Below are 25620 nucleotides of genomic sequence, written 5' to 3' on the forward strand. Positions count from 1 at the left end.
CCCCCATTTCAGACAGCGGGCAGACTAAAGGTTACCTCTCACTGTCTAAAAATACGTGGCTGCCTGAATCGATTAATCATGAGTCAGCCAGGCAGGGGAGGCAGCTGTACCACAGCAGAGCCAGCTCCAACCAGAGTCAGCGGTGGGCGTCTGAAACCTTGCAGCTGTGACCTCAGGCTGCTCACTTCATCTCTCTGTGTCCTGCCACCTTGACCTCCACAATATACCCTACATCTGGCCATTTTTCTCCACTAACACCGCTGTAACCTTAGTCCGTGGCCCCGTCATCTCTCCCAAGACCGCTGTTCCCTAACTGCCCTCCCAATGGGTCCCTCCACGACCGAGGACCTCCGCTGCCTTCCTCCTGCAAGAAGCGTACATCCAAGCTGCTTACGGTGCCTTCGCGGCCCGAGCAGACCAGCTCTCGTCCACCTCCCTGACCTCACTCTCCCCTCCCTCGGGACTCCGCAGCTGCCCACGGCTGCTTCATCCCTTGGGCACGCTGGCCTTTGCACCTGCTATTTATTCTGCCTGTTTCACACCCCTCAGACCTTCACAGGGCTGCCTCCTCCACATCTAGTTCTCGATTAAAATTCACCTCCTCAAATAGGCCTTCTCCAACCACCCAGCTAACACAGCCCTCTCCGTCCTAATGCCTAATCAGTACCTGAGATGACAGGACTTGTTCGTGGACACATTTGTTGTCTGCCCCAGAACCTGGCACAGGCCTGCTCAAAATGTACACGCTGACTGACTGAGTTTTAGTTTCTTCATCAAAACACGGCAGCTGGACACTTAGAGACTAATAGTCAGGAGCCCAGCTTCTGAGGCCAGCCCTCCTGCTTGGACTCCCGGCTCTACCCCTCCTAGCTGCATGATCTGGGCAAGTTACTTAACATCTCTGTGTCTCAGTTTCCTCATCTGCAAAACGGGGATAATAATTGTAGCTAACAGTAGGAGCGTTATGAGGATTAAATGAGTTAATATATGTAACGGTATTTTTTAAAACATAACCATAAAAAAATCAAAAAACAGAACCTAAAACACAGTAAGTGCTCAGAATAATTAGCAATGACTGTGTTCTCTCTGCTCCCTCTCCTCTCCTGCCCATCTCTGTAACTGGAATTATCTGTACAGTAACTAGCTGTTGTGTTCGTCTTCCCCATGAGACTGTGAGCTGCCTGCAGATGGAGACTGCGTCTTATCCCCCTTTGTGTCCTCAATACCCAGTAAAGGGCCTGGTAGAGAATAAGAGCTTAGGGAATGAATGGAGAGAGAGTGGGCGAGACAGAGGAAAGAAAGAAGAAAGAGGGAAGAGAGGAGATGGAGGGAGAATGGGCAGGGAGGAAGGAAGAAAGAAGGCGTGGAATAAAGGAAAGGAAGGAAAATCAAAAAGTCCAGGATACAGCCATATCTTTAGGAGACAAATGAACCCCCGTCTCTTTGCCTTCCCTCCAACTCCTCCCAGACACCAGAAAAGAAGCTGAGTCCAGTGCCCCTCAGCTGGTCTTCATCTCATTATCTGCTCCAGGCATGATGCTAGGACACCAAGACCTGCGTCCCCTAGCCTCGACCTTCACTGCTCTCTGTACACAGCAGCACTCTTTTCCCATCTTCATGCCTTTGTTCCAGATGCTTCTGCCTCCTGAAGCAGGTCTCTTTCCACATCTGCATCTCCACGTCTGACGCACCCTTCAATGCCCAACTCAGTGACCCTTTCCCCAAGAATCCTTCCCTGATTTTCTAGCTGGGGGTCTCCTCCCTTCTGGGAACTTCCTGAGCACGTCATCTGTCCCTCTCTCATATTAGCTCCTTGAACTGGACTTGTGTCCACAGCTCATTTGCCCTGTTAAATGTGAGCTCTTCTGGGACAAGGTCCATATCTGCTCCCGTGTCCCCGTGCCCAGCCCAGGGCCTGGCATGGAGAGGCTTTGGTAAGTGTTGACTGAACCGTGCCTCACACACTCTTGACAGAGTGAAGCACAGCATCTCAGCCATTGTGTTTCTGCCGCAGTGACCTACCTCTGACGATGCTGAGTTTGTGAGGCGAGAGGGGAGGCTTAGGGACTGCATCTTTCTTTTTTTTTGTGGCAACTCCTGTGACGCTTCTGTTCTTCAGAACATCTGTTCCCCAAATCATGACTGCCAAGTTCTTCGTGTACTTGGAATCTCCTTGGGTTACTTGTAACTGGTGCCATTTCTCCTCATCAACCCAAATCCCGCTGCCCAGATGGACCTGAACAGGATAAGAACACAAGCACCTGCTTAGTCGGACAGGATGGCAGCTGGAAAGTTTTCTTGTCCTTTAAAAGACACTGCTGCACAACTACAAGGGATTCATCCCATAAACACTAAATTAACTTTCTTTAAGGGAAATAATAACAATCACTTACTGAATACCTACAATACTCTAGGCCTTATTCTAGTGCTTTATATCCACTATCTCAACTCTTCACAGCAAGCCTGGAAGGAAGGTGTCAGGATACGATTTTCATTTCAGATGGAAAAGTCAGGTTGAGAAAGGTGAAGCAACTCGCCGAAAGTCACTCAACTATTAAGTTGCGGGGCTGGGATTCTATAACTACTCACGGTATCACAAGGCTGCTGAGAGCCTGACCAGATCTCAGGAACAGGTATGCTTAAGTCCTTTCTCTGTCACACTTTAGAAAGACCTCTCTCCCCTTAATGCAAACATTCTGGGCCGCACACGCTCCTAGCACAGTGGTTCTCAACTTGGGCTGCACACAAGGTCACCCGGGGGGCTATGAAAATCGCTGGTGCCTGGGCCCCATTCCCAGATACTCTGAGTTACTTCATCTGGATGGGGCCGAGGCATCAAGATGGTTTAAAGCTCCCTAGGTAATTTCAACATACAGCTAAGTTTGAAAACCACTGTCAGCTGGAGTAGGGAGGGCAGCTGTGCAGGCTCTGCCATTAATCCAAGTGTGTTTGTGCAAGTCCTTTCCCATCTCTGGCTTCAGTCTCCCTGTCTGTGAACTGGGAGAGTTGTATTCATCTCTCAGTTCCTTCTGGCTCAGAACACGTATGATTTTAACAAATTACACAACCACAATGTCCCTGGCCTGATTCTGATGGCACACAGAACACAACCTCATGCTCCCTATAAGGGAAACACTCAGAAAGTTCAGTGCAGAGTCAAGAAATGCAAAAGAACCAGAATGATCTAGCAATGAACTATAAGCTTTTACATTTTTTCTCTTTTCTAGCTCTTCTAACAACTCAAAAGCCATTTGCTAACATTAATCAGTAAAAAACAGAGTTTTGACTTGGACATTGCCACTTATGTTGTTTCTGCTAAGTCTATGAAGGGTGGAAATAGCCTCTGTGGAATGGAGGGGAGGCAGCTGCTAATGGGATAAACTTTCTAAGGGGAATGAAAAGGCTCTGCCGAAAGTCCTTGTCTCCAGAAAGACCTGCAGGTCATCAACATCTCATGGTTGGGAGAGGTCTCAGGAGAGGTCCCGGTCTGAGAAACCGCACACACACTCACACTGATGGCAGACCAGCAAGGCTCATTGTTCAAAGATGATTAAAGATCTTTCTACTGAAGACTGGCTTGGAAAGGAAGGTGGGCACATACAGATGGGCAGACAGGTCAGCCAGCAACACTTCTACTTCACCAATTGCCGAGGTTTTTCAACCAACAAAAAGAAAAGAAAAACAGCAACACAGCCCACCCACAATTGTCAGTAAGTAAACAATCCACCTGCCACAGCTGACTTCACTTCCTTTTGCTCAAAAGATCATTCAGTGACCCCTGCAGGCATGCTATCAGATAACCAGATCCACCTGCCCTCCCCGGCCTGCAAAATTCCGTCCTGCAAATCTGTTCATTCGCTCAGGAAGATAAGAACCCTGGAGTGAGATGTGCTGCCTGGGCTGGCTGGGCTACTCCCACCCAAGGTCAAGTCTGGCCTTTTCTCTGCAGTCTGAACTGCAGGTGGGCAGTCTGTACCAAACCAGGCATGCTGGTGACAAGTGCCCTGCTGCTCCCTGCTGCACCCCAGTCACCTCCCTTGATGACACTCTGGAGCTATCTACGCAAGCTTCTTGAAACAGGGGAAAAACAAGGAATTTGAGTTAAATTCAGAGTCAGAGAAACTTAGGGATGGAAGTCAACTTCAGTTTTTCAAAGATCTCTGCTCTTTTCTACCCTGGGCCTTGCTTTCCCAAAACCTTTTAATTTATGATTCTTAAAGAGAGATGAGAGTCATTTTAGCCAATGTTCTATAAGAGAAAGGTGACAACTCATGGTTTTAGAGTACCTGCAATGAACCAGGTACTGTACCCTCAATTTATTTAATCCTCATAATGACTTTAAGAGATAGAAATAGGTAGAAATTATTATTCCCATTTTACAGACATGAACAGATCCAGAAGGACTAAATTATTTTTCCTAAGAGATACTGTCAGTAAATTTTGGAATCAAGATTCAAACCCAAATCTGGCTGACACCAAAGCCCACGCTCTCTGGGCCTCCCTGCTGCTGTCAGTGTCACGGCAGTGCTAATGTGCTGGAGACAAAGCAGATCTAACACATCAATATTCAGTGCGTTTTTCTCTGTACCTGCCCGGCCACTTCCCCCGCCAGCACCCACTGCAGCTCACACTGCCGACAGGAAACCCAGAAGAAGGCTATGGGCTGGCCTTCCTGCCTCCAGCCCCTGCTCCCTCCAACCCACCCTGTCAACACTGTCAGATTAATTTCTCTAAAACATGACTTTCCTTCTTTGACTAGATGACTTCCGCAGTCTTGCAACTCTGTGTTTTTATGTCAACCCTCTGGAATCTTGAATGACTCCCTGTTTCCTGTCACTTCAAATCCAACCTCCTCAGTCGGCTTTAACAGGCCCTCTAGAATCCTTTTTCCATTCAACCTACTAACCATTTTTTCCCTACTATGCCCATCACTCTGTGAGGCTCCCAAACTCTTTCATTCCCTTCTACTTCCACTGTGTGGTCACAAGAGGTGGGGCTCAGGAGCCTCTGGGCCTGGGTGTGCATCCTGCCCTTCTACCTACTAGCTGGGTATCTTGGGCTAGTCACTTTACCTCTCCGAGCCTTACTTTTCTCAGCTCTACAATACGCAGACCACCACCTCATTCCTGAAGCTGTTTGGGGGACTAAATGAGGTAACATGAGTAAACCGTCAGGAGGACAGCCCACATCCAGTAACTGGTACTTCCTTTCCTTCTTCCCCACCCATGTCTCTGTTCACACCTTCCCCCATCCAGGAACAAATGCCTTCCCTTAGGTCTCCTTAAGCCTGCTAATCTTTGAAGCTCCAGTTCAAAATCCAGAAACACTCCTTAACTACTCCAGGGCTAAGTTCTATCCCTTCTGAATTTCTTGCCTCCTGAGAGCCTTCACCACCTGATTCAGCACTTCACAGTACATCTCTATGGGAGGGGTCGAGGCTTTGCCTCTTCTGTCCCCTACAAACTGATCAGGACTGGTCTGAACATAAAGCAGTAAGAAACTGAGGGGCATATTTAAGACATTTTAACAGTACTGGCTTTCACTTCTGGTGAGCTGCTCTTCCTTGGAGAAGAAAACATTTTCTGACATGTATTCAAGTACAAGGCCAACTTGACAGCACAGAAATAAATGGTTCTGGGTGAGACCAATCACAGGTATACGCTGGGGCATCTGGGACAAGGGCTCCCGAAGTCAGCAAAGCTCAGGGTCACCTGGAGCAACGCCCAGCTTCCAGGGATGCAGCAGAATAGACTGGAAAGAGCGCTGGCGTGGGAACCAGGAGATATGGCTTCCAGTTCCTGCCTGCCTGCCTCAAACCTGTTCTCTAATTGTAGATGAGTCCCTTCTCTGGATGTGTTTCCTCATCTATACCACGTATAAATTAGACTATTTAAACTTTAATGGTCTTCTGCAGCTTTATAATTTAATGAGTTTTTGAAATAAATCCTCTTAGACAAAGAAAAGCAATGCTCTTTACCAAAATCAGAAAGTAACTTTTGTGGCAAGTCCTATTCACATAAACCACAGTTCACCATTTCACCAAAATGTTAGCCTTATGTGTCAAGGGAAGTTATTAAAAATATGGCATCTGGTAGGATGGGGCTTGACCAAAAAACGTCTTTGTGATATGTTTCGTAGGACGAAACTAGTTTCCTTCTAGGAAATGGATCTCATTCCAATGCCGTAGGCTTTGCAGAGATTACGGCTTTTGTTCATGCAGGCAGAGAGAAGGAAGGGTCAGAAATGACGGCAGAGTCAAGAACAATGAGGGCCACTTCTGGGACGTGAGGAATGCTGCTCTGTGAAGCTGCCGTCCTTCTCCAGTATGGCTGCTTCCTCTCCTCTACCTTAATTTCTCTACCTGACTACAAATTAGTTACAAACAAAAGCCAGGTTAGTTTTATAGCAACATATTGGCAACAACCAATGAAAAAACAAAGTCGGCATTTTTAAGATTTGTTGTGCAACTTATGTGTGAAAAAATTAAATGAGGCCACTATACTGCTCAGAAACTGTCCATCAGTCTTCAAAGCAAGAGAGAAATAGATTTCTCTTGGAAGCTACTTCAAGGAAAAGTCTCTCAACACTCCAGAATGTGATCATGACTAAAAACAACGCAACGAACATAGAATAGCTCTTTCTTTTCTTTATCTCCAACTGGGGAAGGTTCACCAAACTTAGATACACAGTTTGAGTCATTAAAGGCCTTGGAGGATCAATCTGATCCCACCTCATGCAGATAGGAACCTGAGGCCCAGAGAAGAGAAAGACTCCCCCAAGGTCACACAGATAGGACAGAGACAGAGCTGTGCTTACAACTCAGGCTCCAGGCTGTCTACTTCCACTCTGTCATGCCACCTGTCCCCTGCAAAGCCAACTTTTAAAGCCTGTTGGCTGGAGCAAGGCAAAGCAGAATGGGCCTATGGCCTGGCCCATCAGTTCTGCCTCTGCAGCGGGGAAGCGCTCAGTGGGAGATGAGGGAATGGCTGCATATCCAAGAGAGCCCTAAAAACTAACAGGTTTCATTTCCTCAGCTGACAATATTTGCTTTGACTCAGTCTGGCCAGTTGCAGGGATCTATCTGCACAAACCCAAATAAAACAACGTTTTTTTTTTTCATCAGCCCACTGGGGAACAATACTGAATAAACAGAGACCTTTTGAAGCAGAAGGCAAGAAAAATAGACTGACGCAGATGGTTCTTTGGGGAGAATGAGAGGTGATGTCTGTAATGCATGCCATGGGGGCAGAAATATAACACTGAAAATGAATTTGACCAGCGCCCAGACAAAGGGCTCCAATGTACTTCTTTCGAGACGAATTCATTTGGATGTTAGAAGGATGTTAGAACAGTTCTCTCCCTGCCCTGCTGCTCTGCCATGTGACTTTAACACTTCCAAAGGCTATTCCATTATTTTCAAGCTCTGTACTAATATCATTACTAATAGCACTTGTTTTCTTTCATGTTTTTTTTTTTCAAGGGTCTTACAAGAAAATCTGAGGAGTTATGTGGTCCCAGGACTGTGGGCTAACCACTGCTAAATACACAGCTTGAAAGCAGCTTAGGGACAAGGGCATGTCTCATCCACCTGTGCATCCCTAGCATCTAGCACAGGGCTTAGGACACACAGACACTTCACAATGGTGAACGAAGACATACTGAGTTGTTATCTGCACATCAGACATCTCATTTCTAGTTTATCTTATAAATTTTATGCATCTGGTTTCACAGGAGGGTAGGCCAAGTTTCATCAAACTATCATTCTTTTTTTTAATCTTTCTCACTAATAATCTATTTTAAAATGTCAGTTTAGTTTTACAGTTGCTTTGGCCCAATATTTAAAAAAAAAGAGAGAGAGAAAAAGAGAAAGTCCCAGTAAAGCTCCACTAGTTACAACACATGAATTCTGGAAACAGTCACTCAGGGCTGGGCCAGAAGGCTGACCGGCCAGGCTGGGTCTCTGAAAGCTCCCACCAGACTCTCCATCTTTACTCTGACTAACACACACTTGCAGGGAAGCGATATCGAGCTTGAAACACTACCTTGCCATTGTCTAGGATATACTTGTCCATGACAGGTGCAGGAGCAGGGTAATAGGACGACGTATTTGCTTCCTCACTGAAAGTGCTCCGTAACTCCGGCTCGGGCTCGAGACATTCTGACTTTACTTTTTCCAAGTCAATGGCGGGACCTAGGCAGTTAAGAAAAGAGATCTGTCTAGAACTCCAAGGTAAATAAAAGGCAAATATTTTTAACTACGCATCTATCAGCACATAGTGGCACAAAAAAAATGCTGGCTTATTTTTGTCCATTGGACTATACTCAAATGATACGAGGTACGAACACCATGAGGGGAAAGAGGGAAAACTGGGAGACGAGCCTGGACTAGACTCTAAGCAGGAACGGGAAGCAGTCTTCTAGGGTGTTACTGTCTGCACGGAAATGCAGGGGACTCAGCTTCCGGCACAGGGAAGAGGCCCTGTCAAGACTGGGTGGAGAAGGGGTGGCAATTTCTGCAATGCGCCAATTGTGTATTTGCCAAAAACCCCATCTCTGCAGCCTACAGCGGAGCAGGCTGCTGCAGAAGAACAGAGAGGTTAGGAAAGCAGTGAGGAGAAACATGAGGCCTTCCTTCCCCAAGACCTAGTATCTGGACAGGAGCACTTCAACCAAGAAACTAAAATACAATATAGATTAGGCCCCTGATTGCCTGATCCAGCAGCTACCCTGATTTTTATTTTAATGCAATCAACACAAATTATGTGCAGTTTAAACAGTGAAAGGAAGCTAGATAAATGGTGGTGGTTTCTACAAGGGATATTTTTTTCCTCCATTAGCTTTTAAAGATTATGGACTATTTTTTAAATCACCTATTGTGTCTTGATTACCAAAAGGCAAAGAAACAGGATGAAAATGAGTAAATAAGGCGAATGCCTTGATTAATTTTTGCAGGAGAACAACTCTAAGGCCAATGGAGAGTTTAGCATCCTGGAAATTCCCCCTCTGCAAACACTGCAGGAGTTGACTGGGATCAGAGATTTAGCTACTGTCATAGCAGGTCGCTACGGCTGTGCATATAACTTAAATAACTGATGAATTTCATGGTCCAACCTTCTCTTATCCCAACCATGTGGACAACACGGTACACAGCTCTTTGTACACATACTAAAGCCCTGACCAACAATTTGGTTGCAATTCTATGTTCAACTGCCATATCCTAGACTTTGGCTGGTGGCAGAGAAGGTATTGGTGATTTTGTTACTAAAATTCCTCATTCCTCATGACAGGGCTTCCCAGAACAAGAATATCATTCCTGAGTTGCTGGCATCTGCCATCTGCAAGACAGAATCTCTGTAGTCTCCAATGATTTAAGCACGGGCCTTGCACAAAGCTGAATACAAGATGAGTGGGAAGCAGAACAGTGCAGATGAAAAAGCATGGCTCATCTTGGTGGACTGAGTTTAGATCCCATTCCTGACTCTGCTGTGTTTTAATCGTGTGACCGCAGGTGAGTAAACTGTAGATGCAGAAGCTGGCAGCCTGAAGGACTGACAGCATAATCATCGTTCTGACAGCATCTCCCAACAGTGTGACACCTATTCAAGGGCTGGGCCTGGGTCTTATTCTTTTCTTTGTCCCCAGCACGTGGCACTGAGTAGGTGCTCTCTGAAGGTTTGCTAAATGGATAAAAGAATGACAGCAATGAATGAACAATTCTAAAGTTTCAGAAGCAAATGCCCAAGTTTCTCCTCTCTCTGTGTGAGGTCTCAGGTTGAATTTCTGAGACACAAACAAACTCAAGCGGAGCATTTGAGTTTTTCTTAGAGCAGGGATGAAGTAATTACTTTGGTTTCCCCTCAAGGACATGGCTGAGTTGGCATCTGAGGTCTCTTCCTGCTCTGATGTTCAGCGACAGGAAAAAGGAATGGGTAGAGAGCAGGAGGTCTACGCAGCCAGTGGCTCATAGGTTGTCTTTGGCAAGATGGTGTCCCTCCTCTAAAGCCTCCTTTTCCTTCTATGAGGGGAAGATGTTGGACAAGGGAATGAATTCAGTTCACCTCTGACGTCAGTCTGGTTCTCTCCATTCGTCTCCACAATGGCTGCTCAAGAGACCTCCACATGACCATGTCCTCCCCTGCTTAGGCTCCCCATTACTCTCAAAATTAACTTGCACACCATAGCTTTCTGAAGGCCCAGAACAACCAGCCTCCTCTCTCCCTGTGATGCTCACTTCTCGCTCTCCCCCTATGCTCACCGCTGCACAGGTACCCCATATGCTGTGTTGTCCCACGCCACAACTCCTTTGGATGTACTATTATCTGGGCCTTGAACACCACCTCATCTGCCAGCCAAGCCCCAGGCCAGATTTCAGAATGGAGCTCAGGTGTCTCCTTTGTGAGCCCTTGCTCTGATCAGTACCAGGTAGGGGGTCTCTACATTGTAAATACTTCCAGCAAATGTTCGCAGTCATCTGCCTATCTGCCTGTCGTCCACATTAGCCTGTGAAGCTCTTCAAGGGCAAAGTTGCACCCTCTTTACGATCTTGGCACCCAGCCCAGTGCCTGGCACACTGCAGGCTCAGTAAATTCTTCAAGACATGAGAGGTGGGGAGAGAGTTGGTGGGGAGGAAGAGACTTGAATAGGCTGGGACAAAGATTCTGAAATAAAGCTCTGCTGCTGAGTTGGGGTGCTTGGGGGTAGGGGTGGGTGGAAGCTGTTCTCAAATATCTGTAACCTTTTTTGCAGCCCATGAAGTAGAAATTAGGGCTGTTAAGTAGAAATTGAAAACATCTAGCCAGAACGGACAACTCAGATGGCTATAGAGGGACATCTAAGGGACACCAGAGGGAGAGAGTCACCTCTCCAGCTCCACCCCCTGCTAGGCCCCTCCCCATAGTCAGACTACATTCCAAAGTGGCCTGCCCAACCCTCTCCACACATACACCACTCCTGCCTGCTTCCCAGTCTTCGCTTGTGCCATTCCCTCTGTCGGGAACAGTCTACCCCCACAGACGTGCACTTATCCCAACTCTACCAGGGATTTAAGGTCTGACTCAAATGCCACCCCCTCCATGACGTGCCCCATCCCTCCAAACAGAGGCGAGTAATTCTCTCCACTTCTTGGCTTAGAATGTAGGGTCAGAGAGACTGGGGTTTAAACTCCGGGTTTGCTGCTTGCTGTTGAGGTGAGCTGTGAGCTCCCTCAGGGAGCTGAGCTCTGCCCTCCTTTGGACTCCCCCCCATAATAATCGGATGCACTCATTTGTTTCTCTGCCTGTCTACCCGCTGGACTGTGAGGCCTGAGGGCAGGCAGGGACTGTGTTTGTTTATGTCCAAGACCAGGGCTCAGCACACTGCCTGGTTCAAATTCTATCCTCAACAGATAATTTACACATCAATAATTGCCTAACCTCTCAGACCCTGTTGCCTCACCTGAAAGGAGGAATGACAACAGCAGCTTGGCAAGACTGAAGATTAAATCAGTTAACCATATATATGAAATGATTAATCCCGAGTCCGGCACAGAGTGGCTGCTCAGTAAATCGTGGCTCGCCCCCACCGCCCCTCCCACACACGGGCGTTATACTTGGGTGCTCAAGCTAGTCCACTACTCAACCGCGGCTTCTGTGAGCCCCAAGGCCCAGCACAGGCCCCACACAGAGCAGGTCTTTGCAACCCACAGCACCCCCACAGGCAGCACGCTCCCCTGTGCTCACGCTGCTCTCCTCAGGGACTGAGAGAGTTTTGTCAAATACTGAGGCTATTGTCCTGGGATCTTCTGCCTCTCAAGGAATGTTTCCTAACATTCTCGGTCAGCACTGTTTAACAGCCTGGGTCTCTCAGGTGTCAGCAGCGCGCTCTGTAAGAGCCTCCTCCCTCGGCATTGTATACAGAAGGGACCTGGTGCCTCAGCCTCAGCGAGCAGGACAGGCCAGCCAAAGGCACATCTTGGAGACCTGGGTGTGAATCCCAGCTGCATGACCTTAGACAAGTCACCTCACCTCTCTGAGCCTCAGCTTTCCTACCTGCAAAATGGGGATTACCAACAGCCACCACGCCAGCTGACGATGCCTCTGGAAGAGGCTAGCACTGACTGAGGCAGGCACAGACGGAGGCTCAGAAAATGCAGATGAACGAAGGAGTAAATCAATCAATAAAGCGGGGTGTTTAGTATTACAGAATCAGAAAGAAAAGGAACAAAAAACATGTGGTTTCTTTGGGGAGAGGAGGGAGGGCCCTAGTGCTTTTAATTTAAGAGGGAAAAAAAAACACTTCATTGCAAATTTTGTCGGCTCCACTCCCGATGTTGGCAATTTACATCTGATTACAACAAACGCTTCAGATTGCTGTTTTGCTTTTAAAAATTTCTGAGGCATTGTTCTCTTTCAAACACATGTGACCAAATTAGCCAAAATAATAAGCACTTGCGCTAAGAGACATCCTTGTACGATCTGGCGCAGATATTTTCAGTAACAAAGGAACTTTTTTCACTTTCTGTGAAGAGTAGGAATCAGAAAAAGGCCTTTTGATCCACTTCAGGTTTATTTTGGGGAAAATATACCTTCCATGGAGAGAAACCTCTCAGCTGGGTAAAAGAAGCTTTTCAAAAAAAGTATAAAAGGTGGTACTTGTCCTTTCATTCAGTCATTCATGAACGCGTTCATCACACAATCCCTGACTGCATACCTAGAGCCAGGCCCTGAAAGAGGCACGGGGGACCCAGAGACAAATAAGGCAGGCCCCAGTTCTAGAGAAGCTGAGAACTGAACACGCGGAATACTAGTACACTGAATACAAACAGCTGTGATTTGATGGACAAGTACTGGAGTTCGCGTTAGAAAACCCAGTGCAAGTCCTGGTTCTGTTATTTACTTTTCCTCTTTAAGCCCCAGGGGCCTCCTCCATAGAATCGGAATCATGGCACAGAGTAAGGGGCTTGGTAAATGTTTGTTGGCACAACAAACAAATGAAATTATACCATTCTCTGTTCTTTTCTAGCTGAAATTGGACTAATGCTGTTCTCTCTGAAAACCTTTCTAAAAAACTAATGCTTATGCGGCTTCCAGGAGATTCAGCAATCACCTATTTCTTCAAAATACATATATGTTTGGATACTAAATACCATTTCTGATTTCTGCTGAAACAGAAAGGCTAATAATGTTAGATTTTTCTTAAGAAGCACTAAATTCTTCCATTTACTTCTGCAAGTGAATAGGAGGTATAATTCTAGTTTCCTCCTCAACACAAAGTGAATCAAGTCCAAATTCTTAACCACACACAGAACACCAACCGTGGCACAGAGGCATGCTGGATGTGGTAGAAAAAAGATGATTCCACTTTGTTGGACCTGAGCATGGGAACAGCCATGTAACAATGAAGGAGGTACACGAGGGCCTTTGAAAGAGACAGGGGAGACGACCCAGAGCCGGGCAGGTGGCTCCCTCTCTGTGGACCTCACTGTCCCCTCCCAAAAGGCATCAGCCACTCTCACCTGCTGCTGCAGCTATGCATCTGTTTCTCAGCCCCATTATGCTTCCAGTGAGGGTAGGGACAAGTCTGGTCTCATTCCTTCAGTGAGAATCTACTAAGCAACTACTAAGCGATAGTCCTGGGAGGTGGCCTTGAGTGAGTCACAGTCTGGCAGTGGAGAGAGACAGGCAACAGATCATGACCACGCTGTGTGGCTGACGGGGGTTAGAACAAAGATTGGGACCAGAAACAAAAGGGGGGTGCTACACCTGGAGGGGACGAGGAAGCCTTCAGAAAAATGGTCACAAACTTCCGTGCTGGGGCTTGGAGGACGGAGGGGCAGGAGCTCATTGGGAGTGAAGGGCTGGAGCGGGGTGGTTATCCTTACACGGGGAAGGCAAGCAGCACCTAAGTGAGGCTCACTGACTGACCAGCAAGTGGAGAGCAGGATGATCAGCACAGGTTTGGGGAGGGAGAGACCACCACTGGCTCAGTGATCTTGGAAGCCTTCAGGGAAGAGGTGAGCTCTCTGACAGGTAAGGAAGGTCCGGGGCAGGTGGAAGCGCAGCCAGGCAGGGTGATGGGGTCATAGTGAGCAGCGGTGCTTCGCCCTCTCCCTCTCCATGTTCTGAGCGCCTTCTGTGAGTGACGGCTGGAGCAGGCTTTGCTGGGCAGAGGCGGGGGAAGGCTGCTTTGCTAGCAGTCCTGGACTGGGCGAGATCCCTGGAGCTCATGGATGCTCCCACAGTGGGTTGGTCCCTCAGCGAGTCAGAACCACAGAGAAGCAGAGCTGGAATGGACTTGAGAGAGCCCCCTCTCCGTGGGGGAGAAGCCCAGCAAGAAAGGGGTGGCAGGAGTGGGCCCAGGTCCCCAGCCATGGGGGTCAAGGTATCTTCCCAGCTTTGAGGAACTGCAGATGCCCATTTCATGCAAATGACGTATTTGCTTCTCCCTGAGGGAGAGGTGACTGACACCTACTGAATGTCTTCTTTGTTATATAGTTTACATCAAAATATCTATCTTTTAGCTTTGTAGCACTTTTCACTCCACTGTCAAGTGACGATTTGTTTAACATCTCCCTGGCTGGAACAGAAACTCCAAGGACAGCCGCAGTCTTGTTCACTGATACCCCAGCACCCAGCACAATGTCCCTGGCACACTGAACACTCATTAAACATGTGTTGAATGAAACAAGTTAATCCTCATGGCAGTCCTGCAAAATAGATCTTATCTCTGTAGAGGCTCAGAGAGGTAAAGTAATTCACCAGAAGTCACACAGGTGGTGAGTGCTCCAATTCAGGGTTGTTGGACTCCAAAGACTTGCTCTTTCCACTACCCTACACCTCAGCTAACTGCAAATCTCCCAGGCTTCTCATGTAATGCCCACTCTGTGGGACCCTCTCCTCGTCTCTGACCTTCCCTGACTTCCCCAGGGGGTCCAGGAAGAACTCCACAATCGTGCAGGGGGGCATTGAGGAGGAGGACGTGTCACCAAGATTCATCTCACCTCTAGGAGCTCTGAGTCTATCCTCTGCCAGTGGGTGGCCAGGGAAAATCGGGCTGGTTCTTCATCTGTGTTTCTTCTATCTCCCTCCCCGCCCAACTCTCTGGGCCCAGACAGCATCCAAATGGCAGGGATGTGCAGAACAGCATGGGGAAGCCATGGGAAGCACTGAAGGCCCCACGCCTACACTGAATGCATGTGAAATGGCCTTTGGTCCTTGACCAGAATTGGCTGGGTTGGGGGGCTTGGAGGGCTGTGGTGGCAATAAGTGGGGTGGGCAGCACAAGATTGCTGAGGGGCTGCTGTGGGGCACAGTGAGCAACTAAGGGCAGGAGTTATGGGGAGGCAGAGTTCCATCACGCAGCTGACGTCTCCCAACCAAATCAATCCATGACCTTGGCCTTGCTTGATTTCCCCTTCAGGCCGTGAGCCCTTCCAGAACAGGGACCATCTGAGATTCATCTTTGCTAAATGGTTGTTGATTGATTTGCCTGGTTCAGAGGAAAACGGCAACTCAGAGGTTGAGAGACCATACCCAGGGTCACTCCAGTGCGGAGGAGCCCACGTACCACCTGCAGGAGGGGTAGGACAGTGTCTAGCTGCCCTCATCTACCTCTGCAGCCTCATCTCTCCCTCCTACCAACCTCTTCACTGTGCAGTCCAGGCAGAAACTACTTGCAGTTCCCAAATAAGCCAGCCTTTCACACAACTCTAAATCTTTGTTCAGGTTCTCCTATTGTCTGAGATGACGTTTACTTCCTCTTTATTTGAATAAATCTAACTTGTTCCTGATTTTGGGGCCCTCTTCAGCCACCTACAGCACCCTGCCCCAGCCATGTAAGGCGCCTTCTTCTATATCCTCTCCTAACACCCTGATAAGCCCAGGAGCCCAGCATCTGGCTCACACTGCATCCCAACTGTCTGCTGATGGGCCTGTGACTTCTTTAAGGCATAACAGGGTCTTCGCTATTTCAATTCCCTGTGCCCAGTGCAGAACCTGGGAGAACAGAGGAAGAGTCCAATAAATGTTCCCCCACAAATCATTTCCCTACAGTCAGAGCCATCCAATAACGGAAAGAAGCTGCACTGGAAGGCAGTGAGTGAGCTTCCTATTTCTAGGGGAATGCTACAGGAGGCTGGGTGATCACTTGGCAGGAAGGCTACAGAAGCCTTCCTGTCCTGTGTAGGAGGCTGGACTAGGTGCACTCTGGGCTCCTTACAGGACTAAGGCGCTGGGACTCTAAGAATTACTTTCAACCAAACTCAGGGCACCGCCAGGAACAGCAAAGGAGGGAATGACCAGCCTCTGGGCCCTGCTGAACCCTGGTGGCGAGACTGATTCCATCCATCCATCTTGGCTGAACACTAGCCTTCAACTGCTTCATGATGATTGATTTGTTCAGATTCCACGTGGCATAGGCATGTCCCATTCCCTCTCTGATCCTCAGTTTTCCCATCTACAAGATGGGGGTGAGAGGTTGGATTGGGTTCTCTTTAAGGAGATAATTTCTATAAAAACTCTAGGAATTTTCTGGTTGGCATCTTGAGACCCTATAGCTTGGCAAAGCTTAAACTATGAAGGAATGGTGGGGTCTTAAATTAGGCAGGAAACATCCCAACCAATAGTTCAAGGGTCCAGCAGTCCCAGAAGCCACTGCAGTACACAAAGGAGGTCTAATCGTGAGGGCAGACAGGAGACATGGCCACTGCAGAAGCACAAGCCTGAGTGCCTGTGTGATCAGACTGCCTGATGCCGGCGGGGCGGGGCGGGGGGGGGGGGGGGGGGAGGAGGTGGGCGGCAGACAGACCTCAGTTTGAATGGTTCTACCATTTCCTGGTTGTGTGGCCTCAGGCAAGATACTTAATCTCTCTGAGCCTGCTTCCTCATCAGATGATCCTATCTACCGCTGAGGCTGCTGTGTGTATGAAAAAGCACCTGGCGTCAGGCCCAGAGCCTGTGTGCAGAGGCCAGCCCCTGCCTGTAACCACCCTTTCCCACCTTTCCCACCTCCACTCCTCTGACTGGCAAGTCCAGCAGAAAACAAGCCTGTCACATGGCCACACCGAAGCCAATGACCGGCAGGCACATTCCTATTTTGGCAATGGAGAAAAGCCCGGCAACTCCTGCAAGTTTGGCTGCCCAGGCAGGTAGCAAAGGAGTTATCCTCCTTTGCTAACAGGAGTTATCCCTCAGCCCCATCCCCACTGTCCCAGAAAAATGAACTCTAGGGGGAAAGAGGAAGGAGGGTCCTGGACTCCTGCCTCTCTGAAATTAGCTCTTAAAATAATCCAGGATGAACTGTGGCTAATTCCTACTTAGTCAACAGTGCAAAAAGTCCTTCAAAGTGGAAGATGACCTGTATGTTTAAGAGAAACAATTTCAGTTCTCACTGTTAGCTCTTCCCCTGCCATCCAAGTGAAGCAGGCACAGGGCACAGCGGTTTTGGCCCTGCTCGACCACTAACTGAGTGGCTGGCAGGTTGTGGACCTCCCGGGCCTCACCTCTGTAACAGGATATGAAAATGTGACCTGACAGGATGTCTCTCGCCCATCCTCTCCAGCTCTCTCTCGAAGCCTAACTTTTGTGAGTGCTCCTGCTTACTGGTGAGAATGAACCGAAGGCTGAAGGAGATGGAAAGAGCTTTGAGATGAACAGGCCCCAAGAAGAGAGCCTGGGATAAAGAAGAAATTGAGCCATGACCAGTGATGTCTGAAGAACTGAGGGGAGTCAAAAGGAGTGGTTGAGGACTGGAGGTGGGAAGATGGAATCCTGTCTAGGAAAAGTGGGTCGGGGAGAATTCTATAAACTATAGACCAGTGAGCTTGAAATCAAGTCCAGGCGTGTTTGTAAAATGGACTATTCAAATATGATTTCTGAGGACTTACAAGGGGAAGTAGCAATCTCCAAGAGACATAGGGTTGACCAAAGATGATGATATGCCAGACAACCCCATTTGTGCTCTGCTACAGGACAATGCATGTCTATGATGTGCCACGCATTGTGCACACATTATCTCATGTGGATCCTCAAATGATCCTGCATCCTTCATGTTGGACCCACTGAGCACTGACTATGTGCCAGCCCCTGGGCAGAGGTCTTTACATGCATTCGCTCCATTTAATCCTCTTAAGAACCACATGATTGGTACTATCTTTGACTCTGCTTTACAGATGAGAAAACTAAGGCCCAGGAAGTTAAGTAATTTCCTAAAGTAACAAGACTAGACTGTGGAAAAGCCAGGGTTCAAAACCCCAGTACTTCTGACCTCAGGGCCCATGCCGGTTCTTAATCGCTGAGCTGGCTCTCCTGCCTGTATGGGGTAGGCATTAAGATATCCATTTTACAGGGGAGAAAGCAGAGGCTGAGAAGGGTTAAATCACTTGCTTGAAGTTGCACAGGTAATGAATTAGAGAGCTGAGATTCAAACCCAAGTAATCTCTGTTGCCAAAGCCCGGGCTGCCTCCAGCACAGGGGAAAGCCAGCAGGAGGCATCTGGCTGACATTAGCTGCCTTTTCAAAGGCACCATCAGAGACCTGTGCTTAAAGAATCCAGCTCAGACAGCAAAGGATTTTAAAGATCAAAGCTGGTATTTTAACAGACGTTGGACAGAACACAAGGCACAAGCGCAGAGGGGAACAGAGGTGACAGAAACTCAGCTCTAAAGAGACAGATTTGCAGGCCACAAAGGCTTTCTCCTTCTTCAAAAATTTCAACCAGCTTGTGATCTGGCCAACCAGGACGTTATCTCTTCTTTTTGCATTCTCAATGGAGATAATAATCCTTACCCGGCCTTGCAATAAGGCTACGGGAATAGCCCAACAAGATAAAAATGTCAGGGTGCTTTGAAACCTGTAAAGTGCCATGCACATGTGAATTACCATTATTGTTCTTATTATCTATCCCTCTTCTGGTCAGAATTCATCATTTCCACCTACATTTCCTGACAACGCACACACAAAATCTAAACCATCATATGCCTCCCTCCTGCAATCACAGTACTTGTTTTGTTCTGCCTGGTGTCTCGCTGTGTACATGTCTGTGCTCCCTCTGGACTGTGTGTGCATCTTGAAGGCAGGGATTACGTCTCCTCCTCTCTATTCCTCACGGAGCCCTTTTGACAAGCCTTAGTTGAACTAACAGTACCTGAATCACACTAAAATGAATTTAACTACCTAAGAGGTACTTACAGTGCTAAAAACTGAGGAGATTTCTAAGCCTTGGTCTTTGACCTCTAAGAACAAGGAATCTAGCTGAGGAGAAACCAAGAGATCCTGGAGTTTACTCCTCTGCATGCACCGGAGTTCACCCTTGGAACAGGCTCTCTGCTGTTCTGCTTCCCCTCATCCCTTGGAATTCTCTGAGTCTGCCAAGCCCCAGTTTAATAAACACAGCTCTAACCCCCGTCTTGTGAATGTTTAAAAAAGGGACTGTCTTGTTCATTTCTATACTCCCAGCACCTAACACAGCCCTGGCACAAAGCATACCCTCAAAAAATGTTTGTTGAATGAATGAAAGAATACATGAATGGATATATACACAAATAAATCTCTACTTTATAAATTAGAATATCTTCATCTTCATGCTTTTTGGATCCTCAGCATTTACTTCTTTGGGAAAGGGTGGGCAGGAAAGGGCAGAAAAGGAAAAAGAGATTGGCATTTATTGAACATTTAGAATGCTTCCTCATTTAATGTTGACACTGTCACAGATGTCCTGAGAGAAGGGACTCTCAGGGTAGGAGGGTGAGGTTCCATCCCATCAGAGAGGGCTGCTTCCCATGCTAAGATCACAGAAAAGGAAAGTTCTGTTTTACAGAAAGATGTCCTTTGGAGGGGGCAGAGGGGTCATCCCCATGTCGGCAACAATGAAGTCCAAGGACTAAAGAGGGCCATGTGGGGCAAGGGCCTAGAGAGAAGACAGGACCAGGTGTCAGGAGGCCCTTCTGGGAATAGGCCAGTGACATTTTCTGGGCTTGTTTCCTCATCAGCAACATGAGGGCAACAGCTTATACCCTCTCTAAGTTCTTTCACAACTCCATGACTCCACATTCTAGAGAATCTTTCCTGTTAAATCCATCTTGTGTTTATTTGTCAAATGAATGAAAGAATGAATAAATGCACAAATGAAGAAGTGAGCCATCCAGCGAAGTCTCCGAAACATCTTATTATGCCATCTTGCTGCTGTCCCCCACCCTTCCTCCCCAACCTCCACAAGGTGCACCACTACAACTCCTGGCTGTTAGGGGACCTGCTTGTCACTCCGAGGTCCCTAGCAGGCTCAAGAGGCCAGGCTCCTGCTCTCTGCCCGCTCCCATCCACCGTGTGCAAGACCCCAATGCCTAGAAGAGTCAGCAATGATTCTTCCTGGCAAGGAGCCTTCCTTTTACAACAGAGCATTTCCTCACCTATTGGCCTCTTGTCTCTGAATCTGCCTACTATAGTGTGGATGATCCAGTACCAACGCTGGATAAAGGCCCTTGAACTGAGTCCATGGGCAAGGTAGACAGGAGAAAATATGCAACAGCAGGCCTCCAAGAGCAATGCTCAAGCCAGGCCCAGGGGGCCGAGGATGGTACAGCCCAGGCCAAACATCACCCCCAAGCCAGGATGTGCTCCTTAGAGGGCATGTGAAGTGGAGAATCAGAGAGGGTCTCTCAGTCATTTTCTGGCTGTTCTTTGCCTTGTTACAGGTTTCTTGGCGTTATATATGGGTCAGGAGATATTACAGCAGGGGGGTGTCTTCCCAGACTCACCAAGAGAGAGTTCCACCTTCAAATACTAGCCCCTCTCCCAGAACTCATTACATTGCATCTTAATTACATGCTTACATGTTTACCTCCATCACTACCCCCTCTCCGACTTCCAATGTCTTTGTCCTCTTTGTAATTCCCCAAGTTCCCAGGCTCAGAAAGCATATGGTCAGTCTTAGCTGACTGACTGAATGAACAAATGAACAAACATATACCTAACCCCTTTTATCTCCTATAATAGAAGACCCTGAGAGGAAGAGAAGTTAGTTAACCCGCCCAATGTCATATAGCCAATTACGGGTTGGGGGAGCCAGAGTTAAAAACCAAACTAGACCCTGTCTTAGCCCCTCCACTAAATGGTGTGGAGGAGGAGCTAACAGTAACTGAGCATCAACAGAACACCAGGCACGATGCTGTGTGTCCCAAGGCTGTGAGGGAGATATTATTATTTCCATTTTACTGATGAGAACACCAAGGCTCAGAGAGGTGTGCTCAGCCTCGATTGCTCCTCACTCTTCCCACCTGCTCACTCCTGCCTGGATAACAAAAATTCATCCTTCAGGCTCCAGCTTAGAAGTCATTTCCTTCAGGAAGCCTTTCCTGATCTCCTCAAATTCAGTGGGTGCCTTTCCTCTGCTGTCCCACAGCCTGGTGTGCTCTTGCCCCTGTGGTGGCATTTACGCACTTGGCTGTTACTGTGTTGGTGGCTATCTCGCTCATCCAACTTTGAGCTCCTCAAGGACAGAGGGCAGGGGCTGTATCTTAAATATATCCAACTCTTACCACCTGGCAAAATGCTGGTCACACAGCAGGAGGCCAGTAAATACTTGTGGAAGGAAAGAGGGAAGAAGGGAAGGACGCAAAGAAGGAAGGAAGGAAACAAGGTTCCTGAAGCCACAGAGTAGGGAGGTGGGGAAGATGCGGTTTGAATCCAGGCCTGCTTGGTTCCAAAGACTAGACAAGACTAGACTAGATCCATGAAGACGAACAACCTCCCCTTAGGATAGAGACCTTTTTAATATATTCTTGTGGATTTGTCTTTGAATTTGGCACATTATCATTCTCTGATTAACAAGTGCTTAACAATGGACTTGAAGCTTTCACAGCTCAGAGACATGGGAGTGGCTTTCCCAGACTCCCATGGCACCTACAGCATAGGGTACTGCACACGTGGGTGCTCCATGCAGACTTGTGGCTTGAGCTGATTTATAGTCAGTCCAACCCACTGCGATGACCATAGTAACTTAGGTCAGGGAAGAGCCTGCCACTGGCCCTCATGATGGCATTCAAGGCCTATGGGATGGGAGAGCCTGGAAGATCAAGACACGAACTACTACAGTTGGGGTCAAGTTTCTCTAAGTGTTTTAAGACTAAAGAGGTACATCTTGATGTAAAATGCAGAGTGTCTTACTGCCCCAGAGGTTTAGGAGTGGTTTCTGGAGTTTAAACTTAGTTCATGGTCATGCAAAACAGGCAGTTTCCCTGGGCATTGAAATAACTGTGTGGAGAGTTTATGTTGTTATTGTGCTCCCCCCCCCCTAAGAAGTTTACAAAGGGTGTAGCACACAGAGCGCAATGAAAGTAAAAATTATTCAGTTGAAGACCAGGACACACTTTTTCTCTCTGAAAATTCCAGTTCTCTCCCCACCTTGACCCATCCCCCACTCTGAGACCAACACAGCTTTCGCAGATGTTTACATTTAGAGTTTCTCTTTAAGATTTTATTTTGATAAAGAATTATAATCACTTTTTAAGTTGCACACCACATGTGATCTTTAGTGTCACTGGCACCTCCATGGGCTATGATTTGGGAGAATGGCCAAGGCTGAGGCTGAGCTGAGGAATGGGGAAATGACCAGCCTAGAAGTCAGAGGACTCAGTTTGAGATGCGCTCTTCCTCTACCTCTCCAAGTGATTCTGGGGAAGTCCCAGACTCGGTTTCCTCCTCTGTGACAACGGCATGAGAAGGCTCTCCGCTGACTCCCTGAGCCATCCTGAAGATCTACTGAAGCCTTGGGGACGTAGTTTAAAGTAAAGGCATCTATAAACGTAAGGTAGGGTAAGAGCACATTATCTAAACATCAAAAAGGAATGAGGTTGGGCTTAACGGTTAAGCGCATGCGCTCCGCTACCGGCAGCCCGGGGTTCGGATCCCGGGCGCGCACCGACACACCGCTTCTCCAGCCGTGCTGAGGCCGCGTCCCACATACAGCAACTAGAAGGATGTGCAGCTATGACATACAACTATCTACTGGGGCTTTGGGGAAAGAAAAAAAAAAAGGAGGAGGATTGGCAATAGATGTTAGCTCAGAGCCGGTCTTCCTCAGCAAAAAGAGGAGGATTAGCACGGATGTTAGCTCAGGGCTGATCTTCCTCACAAAAAAAAAAAAAGGAATGAGGCTTTTCATATAAATCTTGTATCTAGATAATGGAAACCTTCCTTCTTAAGTACAAAATTGTATTTGATTTAAACTTTGGGGATAGAACTTGTGTTTCTAGACTAGCTTACTCCCTTTTAGCAAAGCACAGTGACACAGTGTTATTAGCGACTGTCCTCAGGGGATGTGGAGGCTACGAATTTGTGTTATACTGATTTCCTCAATACCCACTGGCCTCTATCTTTTCCAATTCTGGATTCTTGTATTCTGCAAGTGTTTCTGTCTTTTCCTCTGGTAAGCAGTCTTTTCTCCTGCTGTCAAGGCTGCTGCCTTTCAGATTCCCAATTCTTGCTTCTAAACCATGTTAGACGAGAAAACCTAAAAACATGGTTTGTTAAAATTGGGTGCGATATAAGAGCCTATTAAGTTCTTCTAAGCAAACCAAAGGAGTTCTATACATCTTTATATTAATTGTCCTAAGGTTGTATGCCTCTCTGCTCAAAAGCTTTTTAATCTTCCTCATTTCTACCAAAATAAGTCCAGACATCCAGGCTGGTAGTTTTCAAGGCCTTCAGTCATCTCTCCTCAAACCACAGTTGCAGCATCTCTTCTTAGTATGCTGCAGGTGTTTTCCCACACTCAGTGACTGCTCCACTCAGCCTCCTCTTGCGCCTTAAAACCCCACCCACCCTTCAGGCCCAGTTCAGGCCCACCTTCCTCCTGAAGTCTCCCTCAGTTACAAATAACCTCTCTCCATCCTTTGAACTCTCCTATCATTTTATGTGACCCCTCCCACGGCATTATCACTTTCTGTCTCAAGGTAACACACTCTTTTAGGATCACGTCTAGTTCTCTTTACTATCCTGAAACCTCCTTGGAGAGCTGTCCATAATCCCTTGCTGAATCTCTTGCAGAATGCATGACAAACGAGTGGTGGCAAACACTCTGTCAGCTCTAGTTCCCTGAACACATTTCTCAATGTCCCTCACTGTGTTCTGGATAGCATAGGCTGCTGCCTTCATCAGTTCCTCTGGGTTTCCCTGTGGGAGGGAGTGGCTCTACATTGGGTAAATGCTGAGCCAGGTCTCCGCCCTTCCCTAGCCTCAGGGACGCTTGGCCTGCCTCTCCCTCTTGTTCTCCTGGAAGAGGGGCTGCGCAAAGCAAAGCATCCCGCCCCTGTGGAGTGGTAGGTGGCCTGCGGGGGCACTCACCACTGCCTAGCCTCAGGAGCAGCACGTCCTGGAGCCTCCGGTTGAGGTCGCGGAGCTCCTTCATTTCGGACACAAGCGCCCCGTACTCCTTGAGCTTCTTGGCCTGCTGTACCAGCTGCCTCCGAGTCCGCTCCAGCTCCTGCTGGAGGTGGCGCATCTCCTCCTGCTGCTGCTGGTAGTTGCGCAGCAGCTCCTCGTACAGAGCCCGGGGCACGACGGAATCCTCTAGACTGTCCATGTCCTCCGTGCCCGGCGAGGCCTCCACGAAGACCTCTTCTGGACACGTGCTGTGGCCCAGGCTCAGGCCGTTCTGCTTCTCCAGCCGGGCCACCACTGCCTCGATGCTCTTGTGCGCCACTTCGCTTGGCTTCCGGCCCTCAGGTCTCTGTGTAGGACAACGAGAGTCAGTTCAGGCAAGGGCAGCTGGGACTTTCTTGGACTGCAGCTCAATATTTCCCCAGACAATCCTAGAATCACAGAACCACAGAACATCAGTGCTTGGAGAAACCTGTGCAAACACTTAATCAAAGCCCCTCATTTCACAAATGGGGAAACAGAGATCTAGAGTGGGGAAGGATCTTGCCTAAAGTCACACAGTCACTTGGTGGCAGAACCAGGACTCTGGTCTCCTGGGCCAGCACTTTTTCCATTCCGTCATTCTGCCTCTTAGATGCATGTTATACTATGACCACCTGCCCCAAGTCCCCAGCCCCCTGCCCCGCTCCACCCACAGTGCCAGGCAGTGACTTGCTCACAGGGGGTGTTCAATGTGTATTTGTGGAGAATCAGTGAGAAATCAGGCCAGACCAAGCCATCCCAGGGGAGTCACCACTCAAATCTTTTCAACAATAAAACCATAAAAGCCAAAAGAAAGGCAGGGGGGACATTCCATCAAGTAACCTTTTCCTCAAGAATGCTTTAGCTGGGAAGGCTATAAGAACCCTAACCTACTCTAATCTAGGGCAGGAGCCATGTCTTGTTTTCTCTGGTTCTCCACTGCCTACTTAGAAGCGGCACTTGGCAGGGGCTTGAGAAATGTTTACTTAACTGAAAAGATCAAAGAATGCTAGTTTTGGAAGCTTCTTCAGTTTAACTCCCTCATTTTACAGGTGAGGAAACTGTAGCTCAAAGAGGGAAGGACTATACTCAGGGTCACACAGTGAGCTACAGACATCACCAGACCCAGAATCTGGAGGCCAACTTCCAGCACCAGGCTCCTTCCCCCACATCTGCCAGGCTCTCCGTGGACACTGGCCAAGCTGAAGCTCAGCAAGACAGTGGACACAGAGAAGACAGTTCACTGAGA

General features: G+C 48.0%; 1 protein-coding gene across 3 annotated transcripts in view; it reads right to left on the reverse strand.

Annotated features, from left to right (window-relative positions):
• BEND5 (BEN domain containing 5) overlaps window positions 1-25620 on the reverse strand; it is a 1066878-nt gene that overhangs the window by 6374 nt on the left and 1034884 nt on the right. For all 3 annotated transcript variants that reach the window (XM_058552360.1, XM_058552361.1, XM_058552362.1), the window contains 3 exons: window positions 24315-24699; window positions 8043-8191; window positions 2023-2236 (listed from right to left, as the gene is read on the reverse strand). In XM_058552360.1, the coding sequence (XP_058408343.1) occupies window positions 2023-2236; window positions 8043-8191; window positions 24315-24699 (748 nt within the window). The remainder of the gene's footprint in view (window positions 1-2022; window positions 2237-8042; window positions 8192-24314; window positions 24700-25620) is intronic.

The sequence above is a fragment of the Diceros bicornis genome, chromosome 13 (assembly GCF_020826845.1).
Source record: "Diceros bicornis minor isolate mBicDic1 chromosome 13, mDicBic1.mat.cur, whole genome shotgun sequence".
NCBI lineage: Eukaryota > Metazoa > Chordata > Mammalia > Perissodactyla > Rhinocerotidae > Diceros > Diceros bicornis.